Source organism: Oculina patagonica, chromosome 1 (genome assembly GCF_052425735.1).
Source record: "Oculina patagonica isolate OP01 chromosome 1, crgOcupat, whole genome shotgun sequence".
Taxonomy (NCBI): Eukaryota; Metazoa; Cnidaria; class Anthozoa; order Scleractinia; family Oculinidae; genus Oculina; species Oculina patagonica.
In genome coordinates this window covers 9,518,094-9,544,645 of record NC_135758.1, presented here as the reverse complement: position 1 = coordinate 9,544,645, position 26,552 = coordinate 9,518,094, and the positions used below count along the sequence as shown (strand labels likewise).

The window sequence follows — 26,552 nt, the reverse complement described above, 5'->3', positions numbered from 1 at the left end:
AAAAGGCCGGCAGCTTGGCGCCAAGGAAATATTTTGTCTAGTAATTAACTCATGACAATCAACTGGGGCTGAGCATCTCTGAGGCTATTTGGCCTCGAAGCGAAACTAATAAAATTGATAAAAATCGACTCAAAGTGTCTCACTCGTATTATTCGAAATTGATTTATTCTGCTCTTAACATTTTAAAAAAGTCATTTCTGGACGGTTTACGTTTATAATATTTGTCACAAATTAGCCCTTAATCATAAAAGCTCACAACATAATTAACTAATTCGAGATCTGTAGTTCTAGGTCAATACTACAGAAATATGTTTTCCTTTGGACACGAGAGTCAATTTGCACAGTGGCGAAGGTCAATATCATGAATGTAGTGGTAAATAGACACATATACTTTTTGATAGGTGTTTTTCTGCCATGATTTCGGTTCGGACGTAGACAAGCTAATTTAGGTACGGTTGTTAAGGTAACCCTGACAACGGGGTAACCCTAACTCCTTTAAACACCGCCTAAATAGTGTTAAAACAAGCTGGGCCTTGAAAGCCGGAATCAAAACATTGCTTACAAAAATAAGCTCCAGACTAGGGGGTGTAAAGAATATGATTATAAAAAGACGATGCAAAGGAAATCCGCAAAAGAGCATGCAAAGAAAAATCACGACAACACAGTCAAATCACGCGAAAACATTTATTTAATTAGCACGCGCCATTTGTATATATGCAACTAAACTAATAAGTTCGGAGTACTCCCTTCAAAAACATAAAAAAATAGTAAAAAATCCTTTAGTCCGATTTTATGGCAAACTGAAAAGTTGAGAATATGGTGACCTTTTCATGTACTTCACTCGATTACACTTTGGGTTTTTTCAAAATGAAAATGCCTGCAATTTATTCGTTTAGGAAAATCATTCAGTGTATCTAACTTTCATCACTGCGCGCCTTAGGGTAGCAAAAGTAGGTATTGTATTAAGAATAATCAACAATGCAAACTTCGGCGATCAAAGGATTACGACAATGTAAACAGCAAGCTTTGCTAGCAAAAATATACATATGAAAACTGCACTATCAAATTTTGTTCATCAACTCAGGCACTCACGAATGTATATAAGTATATTATGTATAGATATTAGTCTTTATCGAGCTATTATATATAATATAATATAGTATATTTTATATTTTGGAAAATACTTTGACAAGAGAAGATAAAATAAAACTCTGCTCTCTTGTAAGTGGTCAATAAAGTTCAAAGTCACAGATATCTGCGTTATGCCCTAGTCTCAATGCCAAATTGAGACCATGTTGTCTTAATGATATAAGAATCTCATTTCTTCAAAAACATTTAGCTACATTCTGGCTTAAATATTAAGCACTGAGTCAGCTGAAAAGCTTCAATAATTTTCATGCAATACATGGTAAAGAATTATTTATCTTAAAAAGTATATAATCTTCCATATCTTAGCTTTCTATCGAAATATTCTACAGTCAATTTAAATGAGAGCTTCAATGTCCACACGAACATTTGAAGTCATTGGGTAAAGTCCTGATCTTGAGGGCGCACTCATCTTTCGTTTCCTCAGGGTTGGCCGCGCGGAAGTCTTGCTCACTTCATTGTCATTTTCGTCTTTAACATTCACACAGGAACTGCTACTTGCTCGTTGTTTCGTCGTTGAAGCCAAGTCAGATAGTCCATGATAAAATGGGTCACTTCTAGTGTTCAGTGACTCTAGATGTGCCGGAAACGAGGCCACTGACCTTCTCTGCGGAGACAAGGCCGCGGACGGTTTATTTAACAATGTTTTGTTTTTCTTTTCTTTTCCATTTTCAGAGTCCACGTTTCCTTTTGGTATGTAGAACATTGGCATTGAAGGGAATTTATACAAACGTTGCGAAGTCACTGGATCCCGCTGCGGGTTACTCGATGAGCGCCCCAAGGATTCTTTTTCCGCGACACGACTTATCTCGCGCGGGATCAATGAACTCTTTCGCGAACCACTCGGCTTCTTCCGCAGTTCGGGAGAAACTGTAACGTGATCTGCGCTCGTTTTCGATGGGCCCGTTTGCGGTTTTATCGTCCAGTGATGATCCGAGCGAGGCAGGCGGAGTTTTGGATCTCTCAGTTTGGCCGTCGTGATCTTGCGAGGAAATGATAACAATGGGTTTTTGCTCCGTTGCCTGAACAGACTGTTTACCGTCAGTTTCGTCTGTGTTTACTTTTTTCGGCTGCTGAAGTGTTTTTCCGCCAAGATTCTCTTTTTCCGCGTCTTCTCCCCGCAAGACCTGTTTCTTTTTGTTTGCATGCCGTACGCACTCGACAGCAAAAGCAGAAAGATCAGCATCTTTGAAATTTAAGTAATGTCTCATGCTTTCTCGCACACACAAGTCAGTTCCAACTTTTAAAGAATTCCCATCTGGTGCCGTGACTTGTTTTCTCAACTTTGGACGTTCAAGTTTTTTCCCTGCTCCATCTTTAGTTTTATTTTCCGACAATTTAGAAGTTTCACTAACAGTTTGTCCTTGTGACAGATCCGTTTTGCCTGAACGATTTTGGTTACCCGTAGTTTGAAGCGAATGTTCACCGGCGATTTTGCTTTTCATTGATGTGTCATCGCGGATTTTCTTGCTGTTAGTTTCAGATTTCTTTTTCACGCTGTCATCTCCACCATTCTGTTTAGGAAATTGTTCGATGAGGGTCTCACATAGCAAAACTTCCTGTAACGTAATGGACCTTCGGTTTTGCTTCTGTGGGTTGACAGTTTTTTTCTCTTCACGAGTTGGGCGACCAGATTTCATGAAGATAACGTCATCAAGATTTTCCATCTGATCTTCGGGATTATCAATCATCAGTTTAGAATCCCCGTCTGCCATATTGACACATGCGTCTGATTCGGAACTTGAGCTATTATTTCGGATCTGGCGCAATCCAGACTCGCCATTGCTCAATAAACTCTGCGGCCCGTTTCCACCCAATTCTTCATTCTCTCGTTGGGAATTGTGTCTTGATCTCTGTCCGCTAGAACCTGGCGAATTTGTTCCATCTTGCTTGCTCCCCGCTCTGACCCCAACGTTTTCCACCAGTTCTTTCAAAGCAAGCTCTAGTTCTTTTATCTTCTTTACAGGGCTCTCGTTGCTCCAAGATTTCGGCTCTGATCCTGAAGATTTCGAATTAGGACTCTCGGGTGGATCGAGGCTGTCGTCTGTAGAATTTGCAGACTCTTCGCTGGGTCTCCTGTCCCGCATTTCCGCTAGATGCGATGCTCGCTCGACCCATTTCTGCAACCTCGTTTGAATCTGCCCAGATAGCTGTTGCACGTCTTTGGGACTGCCGTCGAAGACTAGATTCGATGCGATTTTCTCGTTGTCAGAGTTTGCACTCTCGTCGGAATATTCCCCAGATGTTTTCGATACTACACGAGCGGGTCTAATGCCTTTTGTCGCCGCACGCGAGCTTAACACCTCTTTACCAGCGACAAGATTGTTCATACTTTTTGCGCGAATCCGATGATTCGTATTTACTCCAACACTGCCAGTTTGGTCGTCAAGATTCAACGCTTTACTATAACCGTTTACGTTGTGGTGCTTTTGCAGGTTGCTGCTGGGATCACTCGATGACTCATACAGCACCATACTGTGAGCTAAACCCTTTGGTATCCCATTCTTTGGGTACGACTCAATCCTGCCGTTCTCACGGTCCCCAGTCAAATTAGTCGGAGGACTGGAGATTGAGCTCTTTCGGGGCTTTTTCGCAACTTTTTCACCATTTAGCATCGGTATAGGGGCGCTTCGTGTCCGTGAATGATGCGGTACAGGCATAGCATTATTATTAACTATGAGCTGTGATTCGTAATCCGTCATTTCCGCAGAGGCTTCTCTGGAGCTAGCGGCTCGTTTGTCGCGAACGTTCGTACTGGCTTTTCCCATCCATTTTTGAAGCTTTGCTTTTACGCCAGTCGAGATATTGACAGTAGGTCCGCTCCCGTAGGAAGAGGCCATTTGAACTAAGCTAGACGACAACGACGTTTACAAATTCTTCGCTCCGCATTTGCATTACTTTGTACACAAACCTGCGGGAGGTACAAGAACAAGATTAAAATGTGCTTAATGTTTTGTCAATAAAGCTCTCGAGCCCATCTCGAGCGCAGCCAACACGTTTGCGATCCGAATTTGCTCGTATTTGACGAGAACTCACCTTAGTGTTTTGATCCGGTGAAATAACTTTGTCCGCATACGATCAATATTTATCTAGATATCGTGTTTACGTCCAACTGCGCCGGTGTATAGAGTTTCAAAACTATTGTAATAATAACCAAGCTATAGAATGCACTTGTCGCACTATAGAGACTCCCGGGTGATGGATGATTATCACGCAATTTAATTAGTTGCTGCGTACGAGGTGCTAGACTCGTTGAAACCAATTATAAAAACATCGACTTGACGATTTCGTCGTTTTAACTGACTCACGTCATTACAGCAATTAAATAAAAGTCATTGTGGGCAAGTATGTATCATTTTCTTTGCGAATGCAAATGCAATTGCGGACATTAGATCATTCCACCCTGACCTCAGATAGCAACATTCAATTTCATTGGTCCACAGCTGGTCTTTGTTCAATGACCCAATTGTCCCTTGTGGACAAACGCCCGATTGTCGCTACACGTTATTTACCTAATTGCATTCAGTTCAAATGTCCCGTTGAAGAGGACACTATAGTTTCGGGTTCAAAAGTGACTCGTGCACAAAAGTTACATTATGAACCATAAAGGAGGCCGATCTTAGTTTGCATTTATAAATGTGTTGACTTAAATAACTTAATCTTTTGTATGGCACTTTAGGCGACGGGAAAATAATGGCCTTAATTTATCATTTTCTGCCCATGACAGTATTTGAATTAAAGTGACGTCCCTTAAGCCTAGAATCCATAATGAACTCAACAAAAGCAAAAGATTAAGGCATGAATCTATTTTTCAGAGAACTAATTAAAACCTAAGCAACTTACAAAGCCGGCTCGGCAAACAACAATGCGCGCCTAGAGAAAAGATTCCGGCAATTTCTGCTAATCCATTTGGCCCAGAAGACGTTCGCCTTTATTTTTATGCAAAACTCTAGCGTCCTTTCTGAAAGCAATAATCACTAAATTGGAATATCTTTTAAGTGCTGGTCAGTGCTATAATTAGTTTATGCGCAAGCCATTTACTACGAAAAGTAAACTTAAGTTGTTTGTCTGAATGTCCCACGTTGTCGCAGATAGTGCGGTTAATCCGTTTTCATTTTGAACTAAATACTTGCGGTTACAATTTTAGGTCTTGTTCTATTCTACTACCTTGCCAACCAACCAAGACGAATTCTTTTCTCCTAACGTCAGTAAATGCATTGATTGTGGACAACAGTTTCCGGATGTGCCCAAACAAATCCAAGAAGAATTAACGCCACAGGGAGCTACACTTTGCGGATTTCAGTTAGCGGTCAAAAAGTCAAACGTTTGCAAAGCTTTGTGTTGTTTCTGAATGTATGCAATATGTTTTTTTCTTTTAAGAAAACAACGAAGTCGAGTTTTTCCGGCTTTAACGTACTAATGTACACTGAGAGTGAGAGAGACTTGAAGATTTAAATGAATTAGTACTTTTTTAATAATCTTCTTATCAGTGAGTTAAGTCATACAAAGTATTAAGATTTAGCGTTCATATTTTGTTTTACAAAGGAAACAAATAAACAACCTAAATTGATGAAGTCAACAATATGGTCCAAAGAACAATCTTCGCGAGATAATAAAATATCATTATCAATCAGTCACCTTCTACTGGGAATATAAACGAGAACCTTTTCATAACTTTGGCCTGCTGAGTATGACTTGCGCGGGTTAAAATTAAGATCGATTGCTCAGCCTATTGTAGCATTGCGGTAACTGTTACTGCTTAACTGTTAAATTAAAAAGCAACCCATTGTGCCCAAGCAGAACCGCCTTCTTCTTTTCTTTCTGTCCAAGGAAAAGAATGTACGTAGCAATAAATTGTCAGCGTGAAACCAGATACAAGGCGCCAATTTGGTAAACCTTTTTGAAATACTAGTCAGCGAGAGTAACAATAACTCCCACAGCCGATTATCACTTAACACCTTGCATCACCAGAAGCCTTCTATTAACGTTCTTCACGCGATACAATTTTATTCAAACATGTGTATTTTTTTCTGTCTTTTATATTCTTTCTTTAGATGAGATACACAATCAATACCAACCCCAGGGGTTAAGGAGGGGAACAGGTCTTTTATTTAGCCAAATCAATGCGTTTTGTTGTGTGGGTTTTATGATGTCATGGGACTCATTTGTGAGCATAGCCATTAATAGAGCTGATTCCATTGCGAAAGCAGTTTTATTAAATCCTTATGAATCCTGTTTTATTCTCATGCAATGACCACGAATACAGCTAACTCAATATAAATAAATATTTGTTTAAAACTAAAAATTCTTGCTCTCTCAAAATCACCCACAGACAAAGCCGTTTTATCACCCGCTACGCCCAAAACAGAACGACTCAAATTTAGCAAGTGGCTGCATGCCGAATAAACGTTTTTGTTTTGTTTTTGATTGATAAAACAGCCTAGCCACTCTCGGCTTATTAAGGCAAACAGATGCTATAAACTGTTTGTCTCACGGCGTCTAAATAGTTAAATCAATGGAAGTGTTGAAATAATTTCGCTTAATAATTTTCGCACTGCGCCGTGTATATATCAAATCCACTGAATGCACTTTGTTTGTATACAGGGGCTCAAATTTATAAAACAGCTTACAGTTTCTCTCAATAACAGCTAATTCGCGCAATTGTCAAATACCCACTGACAGTACATTTAATTTGTCTCGCTTCCCCAATACTCTGAAATTATATAAGGAAACACTATGACTCTACAAAAGGAAGTTTACTTTATAAAATTTTTATTCTATGTATATATGTTGGTAAGTCTGCATGAAATAAACATGTGTCTCCTGCTAAAATGGTTTTATACCCATGTCCTTTGAATAGAACCGACTCACAAGTCAAAAAAAGTCTGAAATAAAATTAGTCATAAGAAATCCCCATTTAATTATAATACAGGATTTCCGCCACTTGTTATTTTAACGTAAGCAGCTTTAAATCCAATTACTATCGAATTGACTGTTTGTATTTAGTCTATAAACGAGCTAAATTCAGCAACTTGTTTTGAAAAACACTATTATTGGGCTTTCGCTGTCAAATAATAATAAAAAAAAAACAATTAGAAAATGAGCTCAGAGAATATCTTTTTCCTAGTTGCAACGAGGACTCTAGTACCAAATTTTGAAATTATTTCAAGCCACTTACACTGTAAAGATTTAAGTCTCACGATTTCCGGATTACAGTTGAAAAGCACTCAATTTCGTCTATGGTATGGAAGTCACTGAAATTACAATCCCAGTTTCCTAATGGGATCTGGCGATTTGTCAAGTTGCTATAGTCTGAGAATGATCTTGAGATCCTGCATTCATGTGATGGCAGTACTAACAATGTTTCAGCGATAGTCCCCATGAAATCAAGTCGTGACCAATATTCTAAGATTTGCAAGGTCTATAAGATTGTTCCAAATTTGACATCCTTGATGTTTAAGGTCTTTAACGCGGAGGTATGCCCGAATTTGAATAAAATTTTAGGAGATTTAGAGAAAGGTTGAAGTAAGAAAAAAAAATTGAAACACCACCAGACAGTTGACCCCCGGCCCACGCAAGAGCACTCCAGGTTGTCAGGGGGACTGTCTGGTGTCCGTCTACCAATTTTTAACTTCAAATCCACGTAAGGCTGTTCGATAAACGGCTTTCAGGTGTACCTCCGCCTTAATGTATATATCTTCTATACATGCACGGGCATAATCTCATGATGGAAATTAGATGAGGATCTCTTATCTAGGCTATGCAATTCCATATTGAGTTTAAAATAAAGTGGCACTAAACATTCTATAACGAAATGTAAATGAAACCAAAAAGATTATGTTAAAATCACTAAACATCTCTAATATACAAGACATTCAGTGCAGAGTTAAGCTAAAACCTTCTCAGTACCCCGGGGGTTTAAAGTTTGTGCTCTCAGGGATAATGCTGCTAAGGCAACCGTTTTCACTTCTTCCCGCACCTTGCCTAGAAAGCATAAGCATAGCCCTATTTAAAGTAGATCACACACTTGGCTACAGAGACGGTGTATCTCATGGAATGCACCAGCTAATTCACAGGCCAATGCCACTAAAATAGATAAAAATTAGCAAAGTTTTTAATTTAAAATATCCAAAGAGAAACTTATACAAATTCCTCTAACAACTGAAAATAAATACAATACTCAGCAAGAAAACGATCTGCTAACAAGCTAGAAATATTGTTTTGTGCAGAACTATACAAATATTGAGTTGATTATATATAGGTTCAAGCTTGCTTTCAGCAACACACTGTGATCTTTGGTCGGCTTCTTTTCTTTAATCTGACAATGAGAGATCAGAGGAAATTACAATGTTTTGCCCTTGTTAGTAATTTCTCGCTCCATTGCATGGACTATAAAACATTACCAGCGCCCAAATTAAAAGATAGCCCCCGTGAGGTCTGAGACTGCCATTTTTTCTTTTCTATATTTTTTGCGGCAATTCTATAAATTGTCACTGAGTATAATTGAGGGAAATAATTGAACTAAAAATGGACCAAAGTGGCAGATTGTATTGTCCCAAGTGATTGATGTCCGTAGCAAGAAAATTTTAATGTCATAAGTTCAAACCTCATAAGAGCACCTGAATTTTGAGATAAGATTTAGCTCAACCGCAAGAAAATAACTATCTAGCTAAGGAAGTGATTGCGATTCTTGTACTACTAGCAACATAAGGACACACAAAGTTCTTGGCAGAAGTTGCAATTTTTTGAGAGAGGGCGCCACAGAAGAGCAATAATAAAAGCAGATTATCAGATTAAGTGTGAGTGTAAAAAATGGCTGACCACACACGGAAAGATACAACAAAATTAAACAAGCAGACCTAAAACTACTCAATGTTTCGAGACTTTCAAATTAGAGAAGAAAACCTTAGGTAAAAAGGAAATGTCTGTTGCAAGAGAACCAAAGATTTATCTTTAGACTACAGCTTTCATTGAAGTTATTACAACGACTTAACGTTTCGGCAGCTTCGTACGTGCTTCAGTTCTGCGGAAGTGGTTTTGACGGAGTAGAAGTGTAGGAAACGCGTAACAAATTATTAAAACGCTGATTACTGCCGCCCGCGCCGGAAAAAAAAAGCTAAATGCAGTAATTTAACGGTGGGCGTGAATCCCTTCCTGAGAAAAACTGAAGTTATCTCACGTCTTCCTAAAATTACTGAGTGTAGAGTTTTATACGAGAACCCGGAAAAAAATGAACTGTGTAGCTAGTTAATTATGTACTCGAAGAAATTGTGATCACGTTTTTAGTCGCGTGTCTTTTGGTATAATCTCATGTATTGTCACGCGCCCAGACATGTCGTTTGATATCAGTTGATATTGGGGTTATCACACATGACTACTCAAACGTGATGACGGTCAAGTGCAAATATGCACTGTTTATAAATTACAACAATGGTGTTTATATCATTAGAACGGGTGTATGAGTGGAATGCGCTCCAAGTGTTAAACACCATCTGAAAAATTGATTTACGTAAAAGAATTAGAAAAGAACTTGCATTATTTCGCAACATGCTCAGTTAAACAAGCTATGACACGTGCCAAGTTATGCTAACAACGCAGGCTACCCTAGTTGTTAAAGTATTTAAAGAATTTTCATGGTCTTTTGCCTTTGAAATAAATTTCAGTCAGCAAATTGTGCGTTTTTAATTTTAGCGTAGCTTATAATTTCTTGAGAGCGACCAAAGGATTTTAAAAATCTTTGGAATATCCAGGTGCTTTAGCTAAGGTCACCAGTCAAGCAGAAGTTTGCGGAGTTCAAGTTCTGAAAAGTTTATAGTTTTTACCACGGTCAGTTGCCATGCCGACGTCTTTGATGTTCTACTCTGAAAAGACCTCTCTTATTTAATTAGCTGTCGTTAATCGAGCGATTTTTTCTTTGCCACGAGATTACCCAAAGTCGATTGTAGTGTTAAGCGCACCTTGTTGGAAACATTCCTGGGAATTTTTAAGTGATACAATAAATTTTAGTGTTACAAAACATATCTCTGTGGAAAACAGCAGTGTGCACTTTCGTTTTAGCCGTAGGCGGATTAGCAAAGCGGGGGTAACTGAGCAGAGCGTATTCCGATCCACGCGATAACCATAACATCGCATTGAAATCGGCAGGCCATTGTCCTCTTTCTGTCTTAGATATGTGTGCCAACACTGTGAAGCGCACAAAGATTATAGTTTATTCCAAGTATTATCGGGGGTGGAGGCAAAAGAAACCCAGCCAACCAGCCAATTTGTTCATGCTTTAGCGTGCACTATCGAGTTATGGTGTACACGGGAAGTTTGGAGAGCACGAAAGAAGCGTAAGCAACTCTAGCTTCTTGAATGCTCTCCAAGCTTCCCGTGTGCACCATAACTCAACAGTGCACGGCTAAAAGCAAGAATTAATTGCATGGTTTTATAACATTACCGATGTAATATACATCGAAACCCGCCACGCGAGAAAAAAATTCTGGCGAAGCGATCTGCTAACGCTATTTTATAGCAAGCACTACTTAAGAAAAAAGCGTAAGAGTCGCACGTGGCGATAGCCGAGTGCGACTCTAGCTTCTTGAGTGCTTAGCAAGCCTCCCAAGTACATTCATAACTTAATAGTGTACGCTATGGCGTTTACCATTTGTTTTATAGCACAACGTTTAGGCGATTTATTAGTTTTTTTTAAGTAAAAGTGCGCGCACTTATATGCGTGTACGGTGCTCGCGTAAACGCTGACGAATTAAAACCTAAAGCCCGGGCCAAACGAGGATGAGAGTTGGTGAGAGTTGACTCTCATGAGAGTTTTCGTCAACTCTCGTCGACTATCATCAACTCGGGCCAAACAAAGACGAGAGTCCGTCGAACTCTCACTGACTCTCATGAAATATTTGAGCACGTTCTAAGTCGATGAGAGCGCATGAGAGTCGATGAGAGTGCATAAGAGTTCCATGCCAAACGAGAGGGAGAGTTTGAACTCTCATCAACTCTCATCCTCGTTTGGCCCGGGCTTAAAAGAAAAAACAAATAAAGTTTTTGAATTTTTGATTTCAGGCGTGCCTTATGCCTAAAACCCTTTCAGCATTATGGAGAAATGGATGTTCTTTTGTTTAGCTTTTCAAATTCACAGGAAAATCGAGAAAATATGTATAAACTCGTGAAGTAGCAGCACTTGTTTGTGCCATGTCGCATCAGATCAGCGCGCGCGCTCAGGTTGAAGACATACGTCAGCGTACACCCATGGGCAAATAGTAGACGGTAAATTAACCAATCAGAGAGCGCGCTTTACCTTAGTTGTGCTATAATGGACCATTGTGCACGCTTACGTATTCTGGTTTTGATCGCGTGGCTCCGCTGAATATGTTACAAACAAAATTAGCGCTCCAAGACTGACTATCAGCGAAGTACTTTAACTTTAACGCCACAAGTTTAATAGGGTGCTTTAAAGGACCTACTCGGCAAACCAATATTTCGTGATACTTAACGTTTTGTTCAAATTATAACATTTCGTAGAAAAGTCTAAAAAAGTAAATTATCTAAATACAAATGTATTACTCTTGTTAAGTTCAGCGAGGGACGCAAAATCAGTACACGGGAAAATGTTTTGTCCAGTCAGTTAAGCGTTCAGTTTTGGAAGCCGAGGCCCTCTACGTGCTCTAGCGTAGAGATTTAGATCCTTCCACGTAAACGACTGAGTCACGTGACCAGCGGCGTGAATCAACCGACAGGAAACCCGTCTACTTCCGCGGGCTACACGCCCATCGCCAGGCGGTGAATTTTGTGGTTTCGACACCAATCTCAGCATTTCTCAGCCAAAATTTACGTCATCGCACGTATCAATGCTGCAGTTACTGCCTCGTCCCCAGTCGCTCGCGATCGTTGGGAGAAATGTTAGTTAATCATTGAGGAAAGCGAGGGCGAAGGGATACACGGGAAGGAAAGAAAAGGCGAAGCGACTGGCAAATCCTGCATTCAAGATGGCGGATCGATTAATGGCGGATTTTCCCCGATTTTCCTAGACCGGTCCAGGAGGCCTTCAGAGGAAATAAAATCGCCTCTCCTGAGAAGAAATGAATTGGGGCAACATTTTCGCTCCATAATTTTCATACAAAAGAAGCAGATGCTAAGGTTTTCGCGAGGGCACGACTCAAGACACAGGATTTTTACGGACAAGAAACCTTACAGTATATTTCTCCCATATAGGCATATACAAAACGCAAAACAATCAACAGACTTGCGCGTAAAATATTTCAAATCTATATTTGAATCATGTTGTGCCAGCGTAACGCAACGAACAAAGGAGAAAATCCTAAGCATCGAAAATCCGAAAATCCTATAAACATCGAGCATAAAATACAGAGCGCTCGATCAAAATAATGCAAAAAGCATAACCTTAACAACACAGAATGTCTCTCTGAAACCAACTTTCAGCTCCTTCATAGTAAAGCTGGAACAGTCTCTGGCGAAGCCTGACCAAAATAAATCCGTGATAACACAATACATTTTGCAACAGTATTTATTAAAATGCTTGCCGGCATAATAAAATGCAAGTAGTTTACATATTCACGGAACATATCACATCTTGTCCGTCCAGGACGAACATTTTGAGAGCTTAAATAGAGCTCAAATAGAATTGAGCCAAAACAAACTGAACTAGCACAACATGTGGCAGAGTACAGATTTAGAGGTGTCATGACATTGAACTCTACAAACGGAAACGACGCAGCGAAGACTAATGACCTCTAGACACTGTACTTCCTAGGCCACAATCTCACGGCTCTATTCAATACATAATGCCTCCAAATAAAACAGTGCCCCTCAGAAAGAAATCAGAAGCAAATAAGGCCGAAAGACCGAATTTAACATAGAACAACAAAGGTACAAATATCACGGAAGGCCTGTCACCTATAGTTTATTTACCATACCGTCGATCGATAATTCTCCGATGGAAACTTCTAATTCGTCCACGGTATCATTTAAAAAGTCTCCCAATACTGGTAGAGGCGCTTTATCGTCAGAAAAGTCCGTCATTTTCAGTATTTTAACGATTTGCACATTTTCGATCACATTCGCAGATCTTCGACACAGGATTTAGCAGGCTTTTCCCTTTTTATTTTTCCCCTTCCCATCACCCACCGCTCGCGCTTCGCGCTCGCTCCCAATCTCCCTACTCGCGCTTCGCGCTCGCTCAAAATCCCTGCCTCTCTCCAAGGCCAAAACCCGCGCGGCCTTGGAAAAGCCTATATCTTCGACACAGGATTTAGCAGGCTTTTCCCTTTTTATTTTTCCCCTTCCCATCACCCACCGCTCGCGCTTCGCGCTCGCTTCCAATCTCCCTACTCGCGCTTCGCGCTCGCTCAAAATCCCTGCCTCTCTCCAAGGCCAAAACCCGCGCGGCCTTGGAAAAGCCTGTGGAGGAGGCAGCTGCAGTTATATACAAAAGAAGGCGTTAACTGTTAATTGATGTAAATTTTAAGATCAGTGAACAAAATATTGCGCTTTTTCTCATCGTTTAAAATACAACTTCTGTATAATAGCATTATACAATATGAGCGGCCCCGACACAAATGTCGGTGAGGGCACACCCAATGCTACGGTTAATTTGAGGATAGCGGTGTCGAACACCTATAGAGTTTTTAAAAAACTAAAACAAAAATACAGTGCACCCAAAGATTTTTGCGGTTCCAAAAAGGTCCCACAAAACACAAAAGCATTACCAATTCGCAAAAATTAACTCCCTCAAATATTTTGCACCACACAGTAGTTAGCGTGGTTACCAATTTTTTCTGTTTTCACCAACCTCGTTCCCAGGGCTTTTCCCGCCCGTTCCAAATTACCAAGGGAAAAGCCCTGGGAACGAGGTTGTGTTTACACTAAATGATGAAAGGGCGTGGCATAGCCAGTCTAAATGTGTAAATTGAACAGCATTTATCGATTGCTTGTGGATGGTCTTGTTAAATTTTTTTGGACAAAAAAGGTGATACATATACCGTATTTCCGTGAACAATAGCCGGGAGGGCTATTATATATTTTATATTATTTCCCCCAAAATGGGTTGTTTTAAATATTAATCGAGGCGGCGATTAATCGAGGTTATTTCAAATATCGCCCGCTGGAATTTGTCCTCTATTATCCCATTTAATTTATTTCCATTGACTTATTTTCAGTGGCAATAACGATGGCGTCAGAGCGCGAGTCATTCCTATTGCAGTTATAAATTTTTACATTGAAAAGAAGGGGGTAAAAGAAAGGGAGATAGAGAGATAGAAGGGGTGAAGGTCATGAGGTGGGTGGGGGTGCAGTTTCGAGGGAGGGGGTGATTAATCGAAGGACGGCTTTTATTCGAGGAAATACGGTATGTGTTTGCAAATAATCTGGTACTTCTTCACGGGAAGCGTTTTGAGAAAGGGAGAGCACTGGGGATGAGAAACAAAAGCTGGAGAAGAGATGGATCAGGCGCTGTCAAAGTCGCCCCAGCCCTCTCCCAGGCTCATTCTTTTTCTTAGCGTTCTGTCTTTGCCAGAACCGTTTCAGTCAGGATTCGGATTGTTGTGGTGGAAGCTGGTTTCTCATCTATTTAGTACACTTATTAAAAGAAAAAGGCCTGCTCTCGAGCCAAGTGGCAGTATCAGGCCGGAGCATATCACGCTTTCTGTAGCATTAAGCGGCTAGGAGTATTTTCATGTTTGACCGTTTAGCCACCTCTCTCAACATTGGATTTAAATGGTTTCCCTTGTTTAATCTAGATCAAACATTTTCATCCAACATTTTGCTTCACGCGCAAATTATGTTTGATCGTTTAGCCACCTCTGCAAACAAAGCAAGCCAAAGCAGGAAAAAGCAACCAATTAGAAACCGAATATATGTGACGTCGCGCCATAATTTCAGCGGTAATACGCACAAAGCGTTATGTGGGCTCACTTTGTTCGATGTTTGATCAAACATTGTTTGCTCGTTTTAGCCACTCATGTTATGTGTGACAAACACGATGTTGGACGAAAATGTTTGATCGTTTAGCCGAGGCTTTATTGAACCATTCAAAATGACAATGGGCATCATTCAGAATTGTCTATTGTCACCTTTGCTGTTCCTAGTTGTATTTGGGTGACCTCAAAAATACATATACAGGATATAGCCTTGTTGATGTATAAGGTAAAACGTGGTCTCGCACCTACTTTCATCTCTAAATTATTCAATGCAAAACTTGAACACGCAGTATACCTTATATTTGCTTTTGGCTGACTGGTATAATTTGAAACTGTCTTTAAAACGCACAAAATGCGGTCTCACACAATCTAATCTTTCAAAATATCCCGGGAAAGCATTCCGGGGGGATTTTGAGAGTTGCATCTTAAGTGTCGCTCTGACGAACCGTCGTTCCAAATCCTTCTACAGGCCTGTTAAGGACGAGAAAAGTAACATGTAAAAGATACTTCATCATTTATATACTTTCGTGGGCAAATACTTAATTTTGATAATACAGTCACTTAAACACAACAAGAATTTGCCACACAGCCATCCTCTTCCCCAGGGCCACGCGTATTTTTTTAAAATGACATGACGTAGTGGCCCTGGTAGCGGTAAAAAATATGATTTTTTTGATTGGCTGATAAAAACTGCATGCGTAATTAGGTAAAAAAACGAAACGCTTCTACGCAATTTTGGTTATACTTCCGGTCATCGAAACAATTGAAGATGCAGCGGAAAGTTTGAAAATGTTACCGGAAAAAGACCGAATAACACTGGGAGTTTGTTGGAATAACGTATTCACGAAGCAGACCTTCGTTTATGAACGAATGACAAGTACATCTCTTGCAAGGTGTAACTCGGTTGTACTTTTTATTGCATTAAAAATATTGCTAACATTTGCACCATCAACTTAGCTTACACAAGATATACACACTAAATGGAGTTCATAAATACATGAAGACTTTGAAATTCAATGTGATATTTCTTACCGCTGCTCAATAGAATGATACCTCGTCGATCAGCGGCTTTTTTGGTTCTGAATTTTCTACAATACCTCCGCATGGCCATAAATAAATTTTACAGTATCATCAACCGTCGGAATGTTATCAGCTGATGATATCCACGACTCCATGTACACTATAACTCCAATTCCTCTGGATTCTAACTTTTCTATCTGCCGTCAGATAATATTGCGTGTAGAGACGACACAACATCATCAACACATCTATCAGCCATGCAATTCAATGAGTTCCAAACGAATCGAATTGTGTAAGTTAAAATATCAACGACTTGAATTGCCAAAACCAGCTTTCAAAATTCGCTTTCTTCTCGTCTCAGTCAGCCCCAGCCTTCCCCTTTCTTTTACTGAGCAGGCGCAGACGAACATTTATGCAGAGGGCATACGCTACCGGATGTCGTGGATTTTACGACATCCGGTAGTCAGTGTTACCAGAGCCCTTCGTTTCGCCGACCACGTGACCAAAAGAAACGGAGGCTCTGGGAACGAGAATGCCACACAGCATGATATTCTTCACGGGAGACTTGCGCAGTAACTCAGTACGCCTATTATCCGCTGTGCCCATTAGCCGAGGTCTCAAGTTCACATCGTTGCTATGCATTACGTAATTGTTTACGCCGCCATCTTGAACTTCGTCAAAGGACGGACAAGATCGTAGATTTTCGGCATTCTTCGCGCTATAATCGGCCATGTGTTACCACAAACACTTCGAACAGCGGTCTTCTAAGAAGATTTCAAAATGGCGCCCGATAAACACGATCTTGTGATGAGATATCGGCGAGAAACTACCACAATTTAAGGACCTACACAGACCGCACTGAAAGGTACTTTAAGAATAAAGTTGTAGATTTATCGTATCTGGATGAAATTCGCGTGGTTTGTTATTATAGTGTAAAAGATACTTTTCACGGGAGCCCGGAGCGAAAGAAGTTTTCTTCGAGATGTGAGTGCCGCGTGAAGAATCAGCACGTGTTTTTGACTTTAAAGCTCGATATCTGAGGAAAGAAGTGGCTTTCCACTCCGGGCTCCCGCATGATTTTTCCTTTTGTATATGGGAATAGAGTCCTACATTTCATTTTGACCAGCTTTCAAAAATAAAGCCGCAAAACGAAAATTTCGTAATTTTGAGCCCGCAATTCAAATGAGGTTTGTCACCTGAGGTGTGAAAATTGTCACCTCAAACATCAATTTTTCTGAAGCTTAACTTAAGTTGTCTTGGCCTGTTGTGTTTTTACTTCAGCCACGTCTCTTAATTTTAAGAAATTTCCATCCAAAACGGACCTGTTAAACTCTAGTCTACCACCTTAATATAAGTCAATTTTAAATATGTAAATAGTAATTTTTATTTTTATTTTTTGTTATCTATTTTTCGTTCTCGGAAATATTAGCTTGTCAAGCTACTCTAAATTCGAGTTTAAATAAAGTTTTATTATTATTATTATTATTATTATTATTATTATTATTATTATTATTATTATTATTATTATTAACAGAAACCAACTGCTTGCAGTCTATGTGCGACGAAAGTGTGCATAGTAGGGTAACTCAGTTCTGGGTTCAGATCGTGTCAATGATTTTTAATTTGATCCAGTGCAGATTTAGTGGCGGTAATGCACGGTGAAATTACAAAGAAAACAGGCGCACGGGGATCACAAAATCTGCCCGTTTGCCGTGTAACGTGGTGGCGATAAAGGACATTTTATACAAGAAGTAAGTCCGATTTGGACGTGCCAAAAATGAAAAAATTATGACATTGACGTAGAAACAAAGTGGCCGTAAGACGGGTTTTCACTCTATTACTCAAATGGTTTGACGGGTGATCAACAGCTTATATACTGTACGCAGGGCCAAAGTTGTTCAAAGGGTGAAATAACGCTATGCATCGGACGAATCGCTATCCAGTGGATAGTTTTAATATAAATTGCACACAGCAATATTCCTGACGGGTAGTGATACTAGTTCAAGTACCGTTGTTAATGTTCTCCGGCTGCGCGATGGAAGGAGATCATGCAATGAACACAGGGCTATATTCATCAGGATTCATAATCTTTCCTTCAATCGCGCTAAAGCACCACGAACGTCTATCAAGCAACGGTGATCTACCACGACCCACAATATCCTTTGCCCTGTTCGCTTTTCTTGTTGGACAACCTTCGTGAAACCGCTGTACTTAAATTACCGCACTTGAGTTTTAATTTCCGGTCTAAATGAGAAAAGAACTGATTTTTTTTTATTTAAAAAAAAACGAAGCTACTCACTGTTAAAAAATTTACCTCTGTTGGGCCCAAAAGCTCCATTTCGCTAGCTTAATTGAATAATATACAAAATCAAATCAAATCAAATCAAAAACGGCACTAACACCTTATTCACTTTTCAGTCAGGTTAATGAAACAATTTGCATGAATACATTTATGTCAGGGGGGGGGAAAGCAACTTCCCATACATTCTCTTATATGAAATCTGAGCGATGCTCTCACAACTTGCAAAGCAATCATCGGGGTGGTAGTCAGCGGATGTCTCTAAGGCGCATGAGCAGCTCCTTTCTTTGTGAACTTGCCAAAACAATAACAACATGGGACCAGTGAGAGAGTTCGATTTTTTTATATATGTAGTAATAAAAAAGACTTTCTAAGTTTTGTCTTTAAAGCAGCGAAAATTTCCCCGGAAAGGTTTTTGGTGTCAATATGTGGTGTTTGTTATGAAATAAAACCATCACGGGAATGGTAATGAAAACGTGGCGATCGAATATTCCCGCGCTGGTCGGAGCTATTGTTCTTGCTCTATTGTTTCGAGGTTGTTTGTTGACTTGGTCTTTCTTTGTTTTACTTCATTTACAATCCCCATGTGGGCCAGTTGAAAATCGTGGTACAAACATTTGCATTTCAGCACTGAAAAGTAGCACGGCATCACAAAATTCTGCGTTCTTAAAACTACACGACGATGACGAAATTTTCGGATTAACACGCTGCTTTTAGATTTTTAGTTAAGAGAATTGAACCCCTTTATAATAAGTGATTCCACGGCATAGCAGCTTCCACTTCGCGGGAAAAGATTGCCTGTTGCATCATCGTCCAAAAACCGCTGACTACATCGTGAATTGATCGCTTTGCAAGTTGTGAGAGCATCGCTACTCGGTCCCAGACCTCGTTTCTTCCCCCCCCCCCCCCCCTGCATTTATGTATTTTCTCGGTTAGTTGAAATGTTTTCTTTTGGATCTAGCAAACGAAACATTTATTCTATGTTCACCTATTTTTTCTTAAGAATACATTGTAAAGTTCGTGAACAAACCGCTTTACTCAGACCACAACTCTATCGTTCTCAATTGTACACCTCTCTCCCATGAGACAAGGTGAATAAAAGACTTAAAAAGAGTCCAAATTAATTGTCATTTACATTAGTGCATTGTTGAAAAGAGAAAGCGATTAAGAGAGCTGTGACGTCACGATCTTGAGACTTATTAAACGAACCTGAATGAAACACTGCAGCTAATGTCCTTTACAACAACTTTAAATGTGAAAAACTTCACCGATACGTTGGCGCAGTTTGTCTTTACTGCCCAGTAGCAAAAAGGACGAATTCTATTTGGACTTAGATATGATATGCACACTTTGCTTATCTCTTCACTGGCTTAACGTAGAAATATTACCACTCATGAATTGGGCACAGAAGCATTCCAGCAGTACGACGCAGTCTTGAAAGAGAAAAACTGGACTTTTTATTCAAGGATGCAAGATTTGTGACTCCGTAATGCCATGAACTCAACGGCTTCCAGTCCTGAAGACGACGAATTCGACCTGGAGCTTTTCGCAGCATATATGACTCTAATCCTCGTCTTCGTAGCAATTATCATAAAGTCCGTTTTGTTTGCGTAGCTGATACAAGGACCTAAACAAATGAAACACAAAGGCCATATAATGGTCACTGCTTTTGCCGAAACAAACTCAAGACAGTGGAAAATGTGGAAATCGAGTAAACTGGATGATTTAACCAGCGATAAAAGCTCATATTCGGTGAAACTTTGAGCTATATTGGCTTCGCGGAATAGCTTGAAAGACCTACGTGATATTCTCAAGCGTTGAATATACAAACATACATAATTTATTGTCTTCTTGCAATGATGGACACATACAACTTAAAAAGTGTTTTAGGCGGGAAGATATATCCATAGATTTATTATAATAACCTTAATATAGAAGAAATGTTGCCTTTACATCTTCTATATCAACCATTGACTTATCATGCAGAACTGGAAAGAAGCAAAGAAAAGAAACCTTTCATCCGTAAACAAGGCATCATTAAATGCTTGTAGAAACTGACATTACCCGAGACATTAGCATCGCCATTAATGTGACCGAAAGAAGTCAAGTATATACAGTGACATTTTATTGCCTGTCTCGTCTATAAATATATAAGCCGGATATTTCAAGTCATCGATAAGAAGTGCTTGAACAATGTTATATCCCAATGCGAATTAGTAATAATTTTTGAAGAGTTTTATGCTTGGCATACGCTTTCCTGGGATCAGGAATGTTTCGAACGTTATGGAACAACCATGCACACAAGGAGTGTATTGGTAAACGATACGGATATAATAATAACTGAATTCTAATTGCAATCTGCGATTTTTCGATTGTTTGACACAGTCTGAGTGTGTTTCAGAGGTATTTTGCATGGCTGCAGAAAAAACGATTGAAAACTCAGTTGAATTTTTATCGCCAAATATAGCCGTCAACTTTTGAACTGTATGTCACAATCTTCAAACAAAACGTTTGTAGTTTTGGATGTTAAGGATTCCGTCAACGCTTCGAGCTGCTCTAGTTTGTAATTAAAGGTTATGAAGTTCTATAATTAAACGTTTGACAGGTCATAATGCAGCGCAACAGAGCTTTAGACCATATAGCCGGCCGGTCTTCCTGCTACATGTAGGTGATGCCCGCAGACGAATGGCATCACCAACGCAAGCGTTCAAGCTAGTTCTTTGAGATCAGCAGAACTTTTGATTCCCCTAAATTATGTACTTTTTATTTAATAACCCAGTAAAGTGTTTTGTTTCAGTAAATTCTTTCATTCTATTGACCTGTCTAGTTTTTTTTGTAAAGGCAAACTTATCTCCGCTAGATTTAAGTAAGCTTGTATCTAGCAGAGATCCTAAAGTTCTGCTGAATGCATGTTTTCCTTGACGCAAACGCGAATTCATTGAGTTGTGTTTTAAAGACATCTCGGCGGAACAAAATATTCTATAAAATTGTTTTCTCCCTTTAGATCAAACATAACGTCTAAATTTAGTTATTTTAATTAGTTATTTTAATTTAGTTTATTTTAAAACATTTTAAAATGTTGTAAAATAATTCATCACAAAACACAAGAGAATATTATATAAGTACTTTTTATTCCTTGCAGCTGAAAATGCAGCTTGAAGAACAAAATTTCAAAACAACTTTTAAACTGGAAATGATTGCTCCTTAAATAATATATTGTCAGTGGCTTATTTTCGTTACTAATGGATATGTTGTAAAGATAAGCACATTGTAGTAGGCTGGTCACAGGTTTATGTCAGCTCTCAAAGCGAATACGTACCCTTCTTTTAAGATTGCACACACACAGATAACAGGAGTGATTAGAGCATGGATTAGCAGGAATGATGTCTCTTTTAACGCATTGACATTGGTATTAAACGATACAAAAGTTTCCTTAGTTGTTCCATTCGCGTTCTAAAGTACCATGTTCTCCTTTACAGTTTATTTTCAGCAAGCGCTGTTTTTGGTGAGATCCTTCCAGGATCTTCCAGGTTGCCCATACCACCGTCTTGAAATGTCTCTACCGGATGTCATGTTTGCAGCCGCTGCTTCTGTGACTTTTCCTTTCCTGCATACAGTTGTCGTCCGCCGGCGGTATTGTATCATCCGAGATGATGTCCCAGACCAGGCCGGTATGACAGCAGAATAGCCGTCAGGATACACAGTGGCACATCCAAACTGGTCTTCATCATCGAGGAGGAGTCTGCCTGACAGCATCTCCTCCATCTGTATGTTGCAGTTGCTATAGAAACAATATAACAACTTCTCTGTTCATACAAACTTCGACCTTTGGGAAATGGAACAGAATGGCTCCTTTATCTGTCCTCTCTTATTAGCGTAATGTATGGAGCTTAAATGAGTTACAGTTAAAAACACAAGTGCTGTGACTACAACGCCGAGTGTTATCCAGCCGCCAATCTGAAATGAAAAAAAAAGCTTACTTTATCAGTTTTGGTGATTCCTGGAAAAACATTTTGTGCGAATTACTGGTCAGTTCAAGCATTTTGAAGTTATTCAAAGGCTACGATATGATTTTCTTTAGCAGTTACAGTCAAGCGTTTCTGTGTCATGCAGAGTCGAGGAGTGTTGGGGCGAGTGAAAGAGATGGGCCAAGGGACTGGAAACGAGACCAGCTTGTTCTCACTTCAGAGTGAATTTAGCGGTGCGTCGCTCGCCAACACAGTGATTTATAAATATTTGCTCATAGGGGGAGAGGAGAATATATTTTACATGCTTATTTTTATCAATGTCATGCAAATTGTGCGTGACATGTGAAAATCGCTTGAAGCTCGAAAAATGTCGCTTGACAAACCACATTATGAAAGTTGTCATGAACACATTTTCTGTCAACGCAAACTAAGAACCGTTCACCATATAACAGTCCACATTAAACGTGTTTTCACTGCTTTCTTACTTAATTAAAACTGAGCTCTGGCAAGCTTTTAAAACCATTTTTGAGTGAAAACCTCCAACTGAAAATCCTGCCTTTTTTTCCAGCGATTGTGTAATTGATCAAAAGTTTGACCTACGAAAAATTGGCACTGACAAGTTGGTTATTATTTTTAATAATAAAACTACCTCTGAAGCAGCGTAACTCAAATAGCTTTTGCAGCAAGACATAGAATCAGAAAATAGTTTTCAAAATCGCGTTTACTACCCGAATATTGAAACCCAGAAAACGAAAGGTCAGTTGGCCCGAAGACTCGTCTGATAAAAGACAACGAATTTCCATGTTTTATGACAAGTTATTTTTGGTGATGTTTCTTTTTGTATTGCTTTATATCAAGATCTTAAGCCCAAGTGTTTTTATGTCAGGGATTAATCACTTAAAGGCTAAGCAAAATCCCAAAGAAAATAAAGAAAATGACCTTTTTACTTAAGACATGTCGCGTTGTTTACTTGAACGTGACGTTCGTTGGACGTCAACGTAACTCAACGCAACACACTCGGATTCTCTCTCCCATTTCTCCTGATAAAAACGTCAGTAAATTGTTGACATTTTCCCTCAGTTAAAATGTTATTTGTAGGTGCAAAAACTACAAAAATAACGCTTCAAAAACTGAACTTACCTTTCTGTAAAACACAACACTTTTGTCTTCATCTATCCTGTCCTTATTTCCGATAACGCTCGAATCGTTATTTCCCATTAGGTCCGTGGGAGTGTTATTTCCTCGAGATGGTTGAACAATCCATGTTGTTTGTTTGCTTAAAATTAAAACTTCAGAGGTTTTGAAGTCCTGGGGGTTTGTAGAAATAGAATTTACTACCCGCAATGATGTTGTTTCGGTAACAGGTCTTGTTCTTCTTGTAGGTGATTTCGAAGATGGTGTGGGTTGCACAGATAATTGCACAGAAGCCGCAGAAGTTTGGTTTACTGCCGTAGCAATGCCATACGTGTACACCTGAAGAAAGGCCGAAAACATAAGTAGACCATTGGGCAACAGAAACCAATGACAAACTCCGTATGTCAAAGCTCTATGAAGCACAGATGTTTTCAGCGAAGGCATTCCTCGGCTCTGAACGTGTCGACTTGTTGTTGCTGACAATATTTTAAGCTGGCGTTTAGTAATTATCTGTTAAAACGATACGCCAAACAATACATGGATATGTTACGGTTCACTGAAGGGAAATGAGTAGTTAAAGCTGCTTTCTCAAAACCTTAGGGCCAACAGACGATCATAAGTCAAACTTTAGTTGCTTTCAAAACAGTCCTTCTGCGAAAAGAAATAAAATATACCGTTTGAAACCGTGTTGTGACGAAACAATGCCAAGGATTACAATCAATTCAAGCAAATGCCTTCAAAGTTGACACCCTTCGGACTTAATTACAATACGCAAAAACTAGAATTAGAATTGATTAGTGGATTAATTCCTTTGTACTGCTCTCAGGAACATTAGTTCTGTTTGAATAAAGCATAGTTTAGGCTATGTTTACACTGTAAGTAGCTATACCAAAGACGTTTTTAAGGTTAAAACTTCTTATATCTCATGATTAAAAGATTAACAAGCTATATCGTTGCATTAAAAAATGATATGGGCAGACATAATACTTAATAGTTTGGGACAAAAGTTACGTGTATATGACAATGATTCCATGATGCCGTCGTGTAGATGTATTCAGTATGCGACGACGAAATGTTCAACTTCTACATAATTGTAAGGAGTGGGAAATTTGGCAAATCTGCACATAAAATGGTATACATTCATCTCCCAGTGTATTTAAATAAAGGGCTGGGACTGTTCGAAATAAATGTCAGTTGTAGCTATAGAAAGAAAGATAATATGAATAGATAAGACCTTTCTTGGTTGATGGATGTTTCTGCCAGTTAGCGCATAAATTAATTCTAACTCAAAGTTGATTAAAAAAAAATGAATATTACAAAACGGCTCTTCTTACTTGCCTGTTAGTAAAGTGAAGCAGGATCTTTAAAATTTCCCCGATGCCATATATTCAAAGTGAAGCGAAAAAGCAAGAAGTTCGTTTTATAAAAGTAAACATTTTTTGTGAGTAAAACATTGCTATCTTGCCAACAAATGCAAAGCCGGACTGAAACAGCAGAGCTCCCTTAATGTCGGGCCAAGATATAAACATTAATAAGCTAAATGTATTTCGACAAAGGTCTGAAAAAGACATTGTCTAAACAAACCAAACGTCAAAATGGAATGTCATGTAGCTGTCAAAACATTTCTTGCTCGATGCATCTGTGTTGACTTGAACCGAAAACGTGCTCTTGTGGTAATGTTTTGACGTCAGTGCAGACGTGATACAACAGATATAATGTAACCGAGTAACCAATTGCAAAAAATAGTTGACTATAAAATATTTATTGGCCATTATGAAAATTATTATTTTTTCTTTTTTAATGGCAGAAAGGAGATTATGACGGCTGTTCGTAGAAGCGTTAACCAAAAACTGACGAAACCATTCAAAGTAAGGTAAGTAACAAATGGTCAAACCTTAAAGGTCTTGCAATCGACAAACGGCCAAAATTCTAGCAGTCCGGCTCCCTCGCAGCCGTTTTTAGTGTCGTCACGTATGTGATTATGTATCTATAGCATGCAAATACTGGTCGTTTTATTTATTTCACGATGTAATTAATCACCAATCATATTAACATAAACTAATATAATTTCCCTCGTTTCATGTTACAAAACCGCCCGTCTATGTAATACCAGTTTAAAATGATCTTGAACAGTCGTGGTATAGTCAAATAAATAATATCAGCGTAAAATAAACGCCACAAACCGTATCCGAATAACACATGTTTTTTTATGAACGGGGCAAAAGCCCAGAATCTGTTCATTTGTCTTTTTATCAAAATGAGTTAAATAATGAATATACATAAACTAGAAAAGATGATGCAACCAAAATAATGTTTTACTGAATTAAGTTTGGGAGAAAACTGAAAAAATAGAATATCTTTCAGCAAATAACATTTCGTTGAATGTCTACAAAACTTTGCTTTTACATAAAATTGAAAAATGTTCAGTAAGAGATTGCTTTATGTGAATACGTATTAAAATGTATCTTTGGTCAATATATTATTAATAATATTAAAAACAAAAACGAGAAAAAATATGCTCTTATAGTTTGCTTTCAACTTCTTTTTTAAACCCTAAAAAGCGCGTGTAGGATAAAGCATAAAGCAATTTCGGTATCGCATGTCGTTTCACTCAGCAAAGTATGTCCATCAATATTACAAATGTACAAGACTTAAAACCCTGTTTACACATTACTAGTCACGCATGTAATATAAATAGCATATTTTCTCTGCTAAAGTACTCAGTAATCGCGAATGAACTAAAAATATGGTGTCATTTTATCCTACCTTAACTGTACCTTGCTACAGCTGAACATAAATCTTTTAAAAATAATCCAGTCCGTTAACGGTTAACACAAGCAGTTAATGATTTTAAAATATTTAAATTCGAACTTCATGCATATTAAAATACTCTACTCTCCTGAAACTCCGTCGTGCGGGTGTTTATGGGACAACCGCAAAGACATCCTGAGAGGTACAAACATGCTACGTGTAATATTTTCTAGACCAAGTACTCAATTTGACAAAAGCAGTCTTTCTGGCAGGGTCAAGAGACAGTAAAATAAAATATTTTATATA

At 39.0% G+C, this 26,552-nt stretch overlaps 1 protein-coding gene and 1 pseudogene across 4 annotated transcripts; both read right to left on the bottom strand.

Annotated features, from left to right (window-relative positions):
• Positions 1–670: 670 nt before the first annotated feature.
• LOC144655979 (uncharacterized) lies at positions 671–5,471 on the bottom strand (annotated as a pseudogene). Its single transcript, XR_013571228.1, has 2 exons — positions 4,183–5,471; positions 671–4,057 (listed from the first exon to the last, which is right to left on the bottom strand). The product of XR_013571228.1 is annotated as an uncharacterized LOC144655979 (transcript).
• A 16,082-nt stretch (positions 5,472–21,553) lies between these two features.
• On the bottom strand, positions 21,554–26,336 carry LOC144655334 (uncharacterized). 3 transcript variants are annotated; one of them, XM_078515577.1, is made up of 3 exons: positions 26,262–26,336; positions 23,502–24,146; positions 21,554–22,350 (listed from the first exon to the last, which is right to left on the bottom strand). In XM_078515577.1, exons 2-3 carry the CDS (start codon positions 23,937–23,939, stop codon positions 22,204–22,206), a joined length of 585 nt encoding a protein of 194 aa, XP_078371703.1. In that variant the 5' UTR covers positions 23,940–24,146; positions 26,262–26,336; the 3' UTR covers positions 21,554–22,203. The 3 variants fall into 3 exon arrangements, with proteins under 3 accessions (XP_078371703.1, XP_078371693.1, XP_078371711.1); XM_078515567.1 differs by lacking the exon at positions 26,262–26,336 and adding an exon at positions 24,834–24,954; XM_078515585.1 differs by lacking the exon at positions 26,262–26,336 and adding an exon at positions 24,830–24,856.
• Between the last annotated feature and the right edge of the window lie 216 nt (positions 26,337–26,552).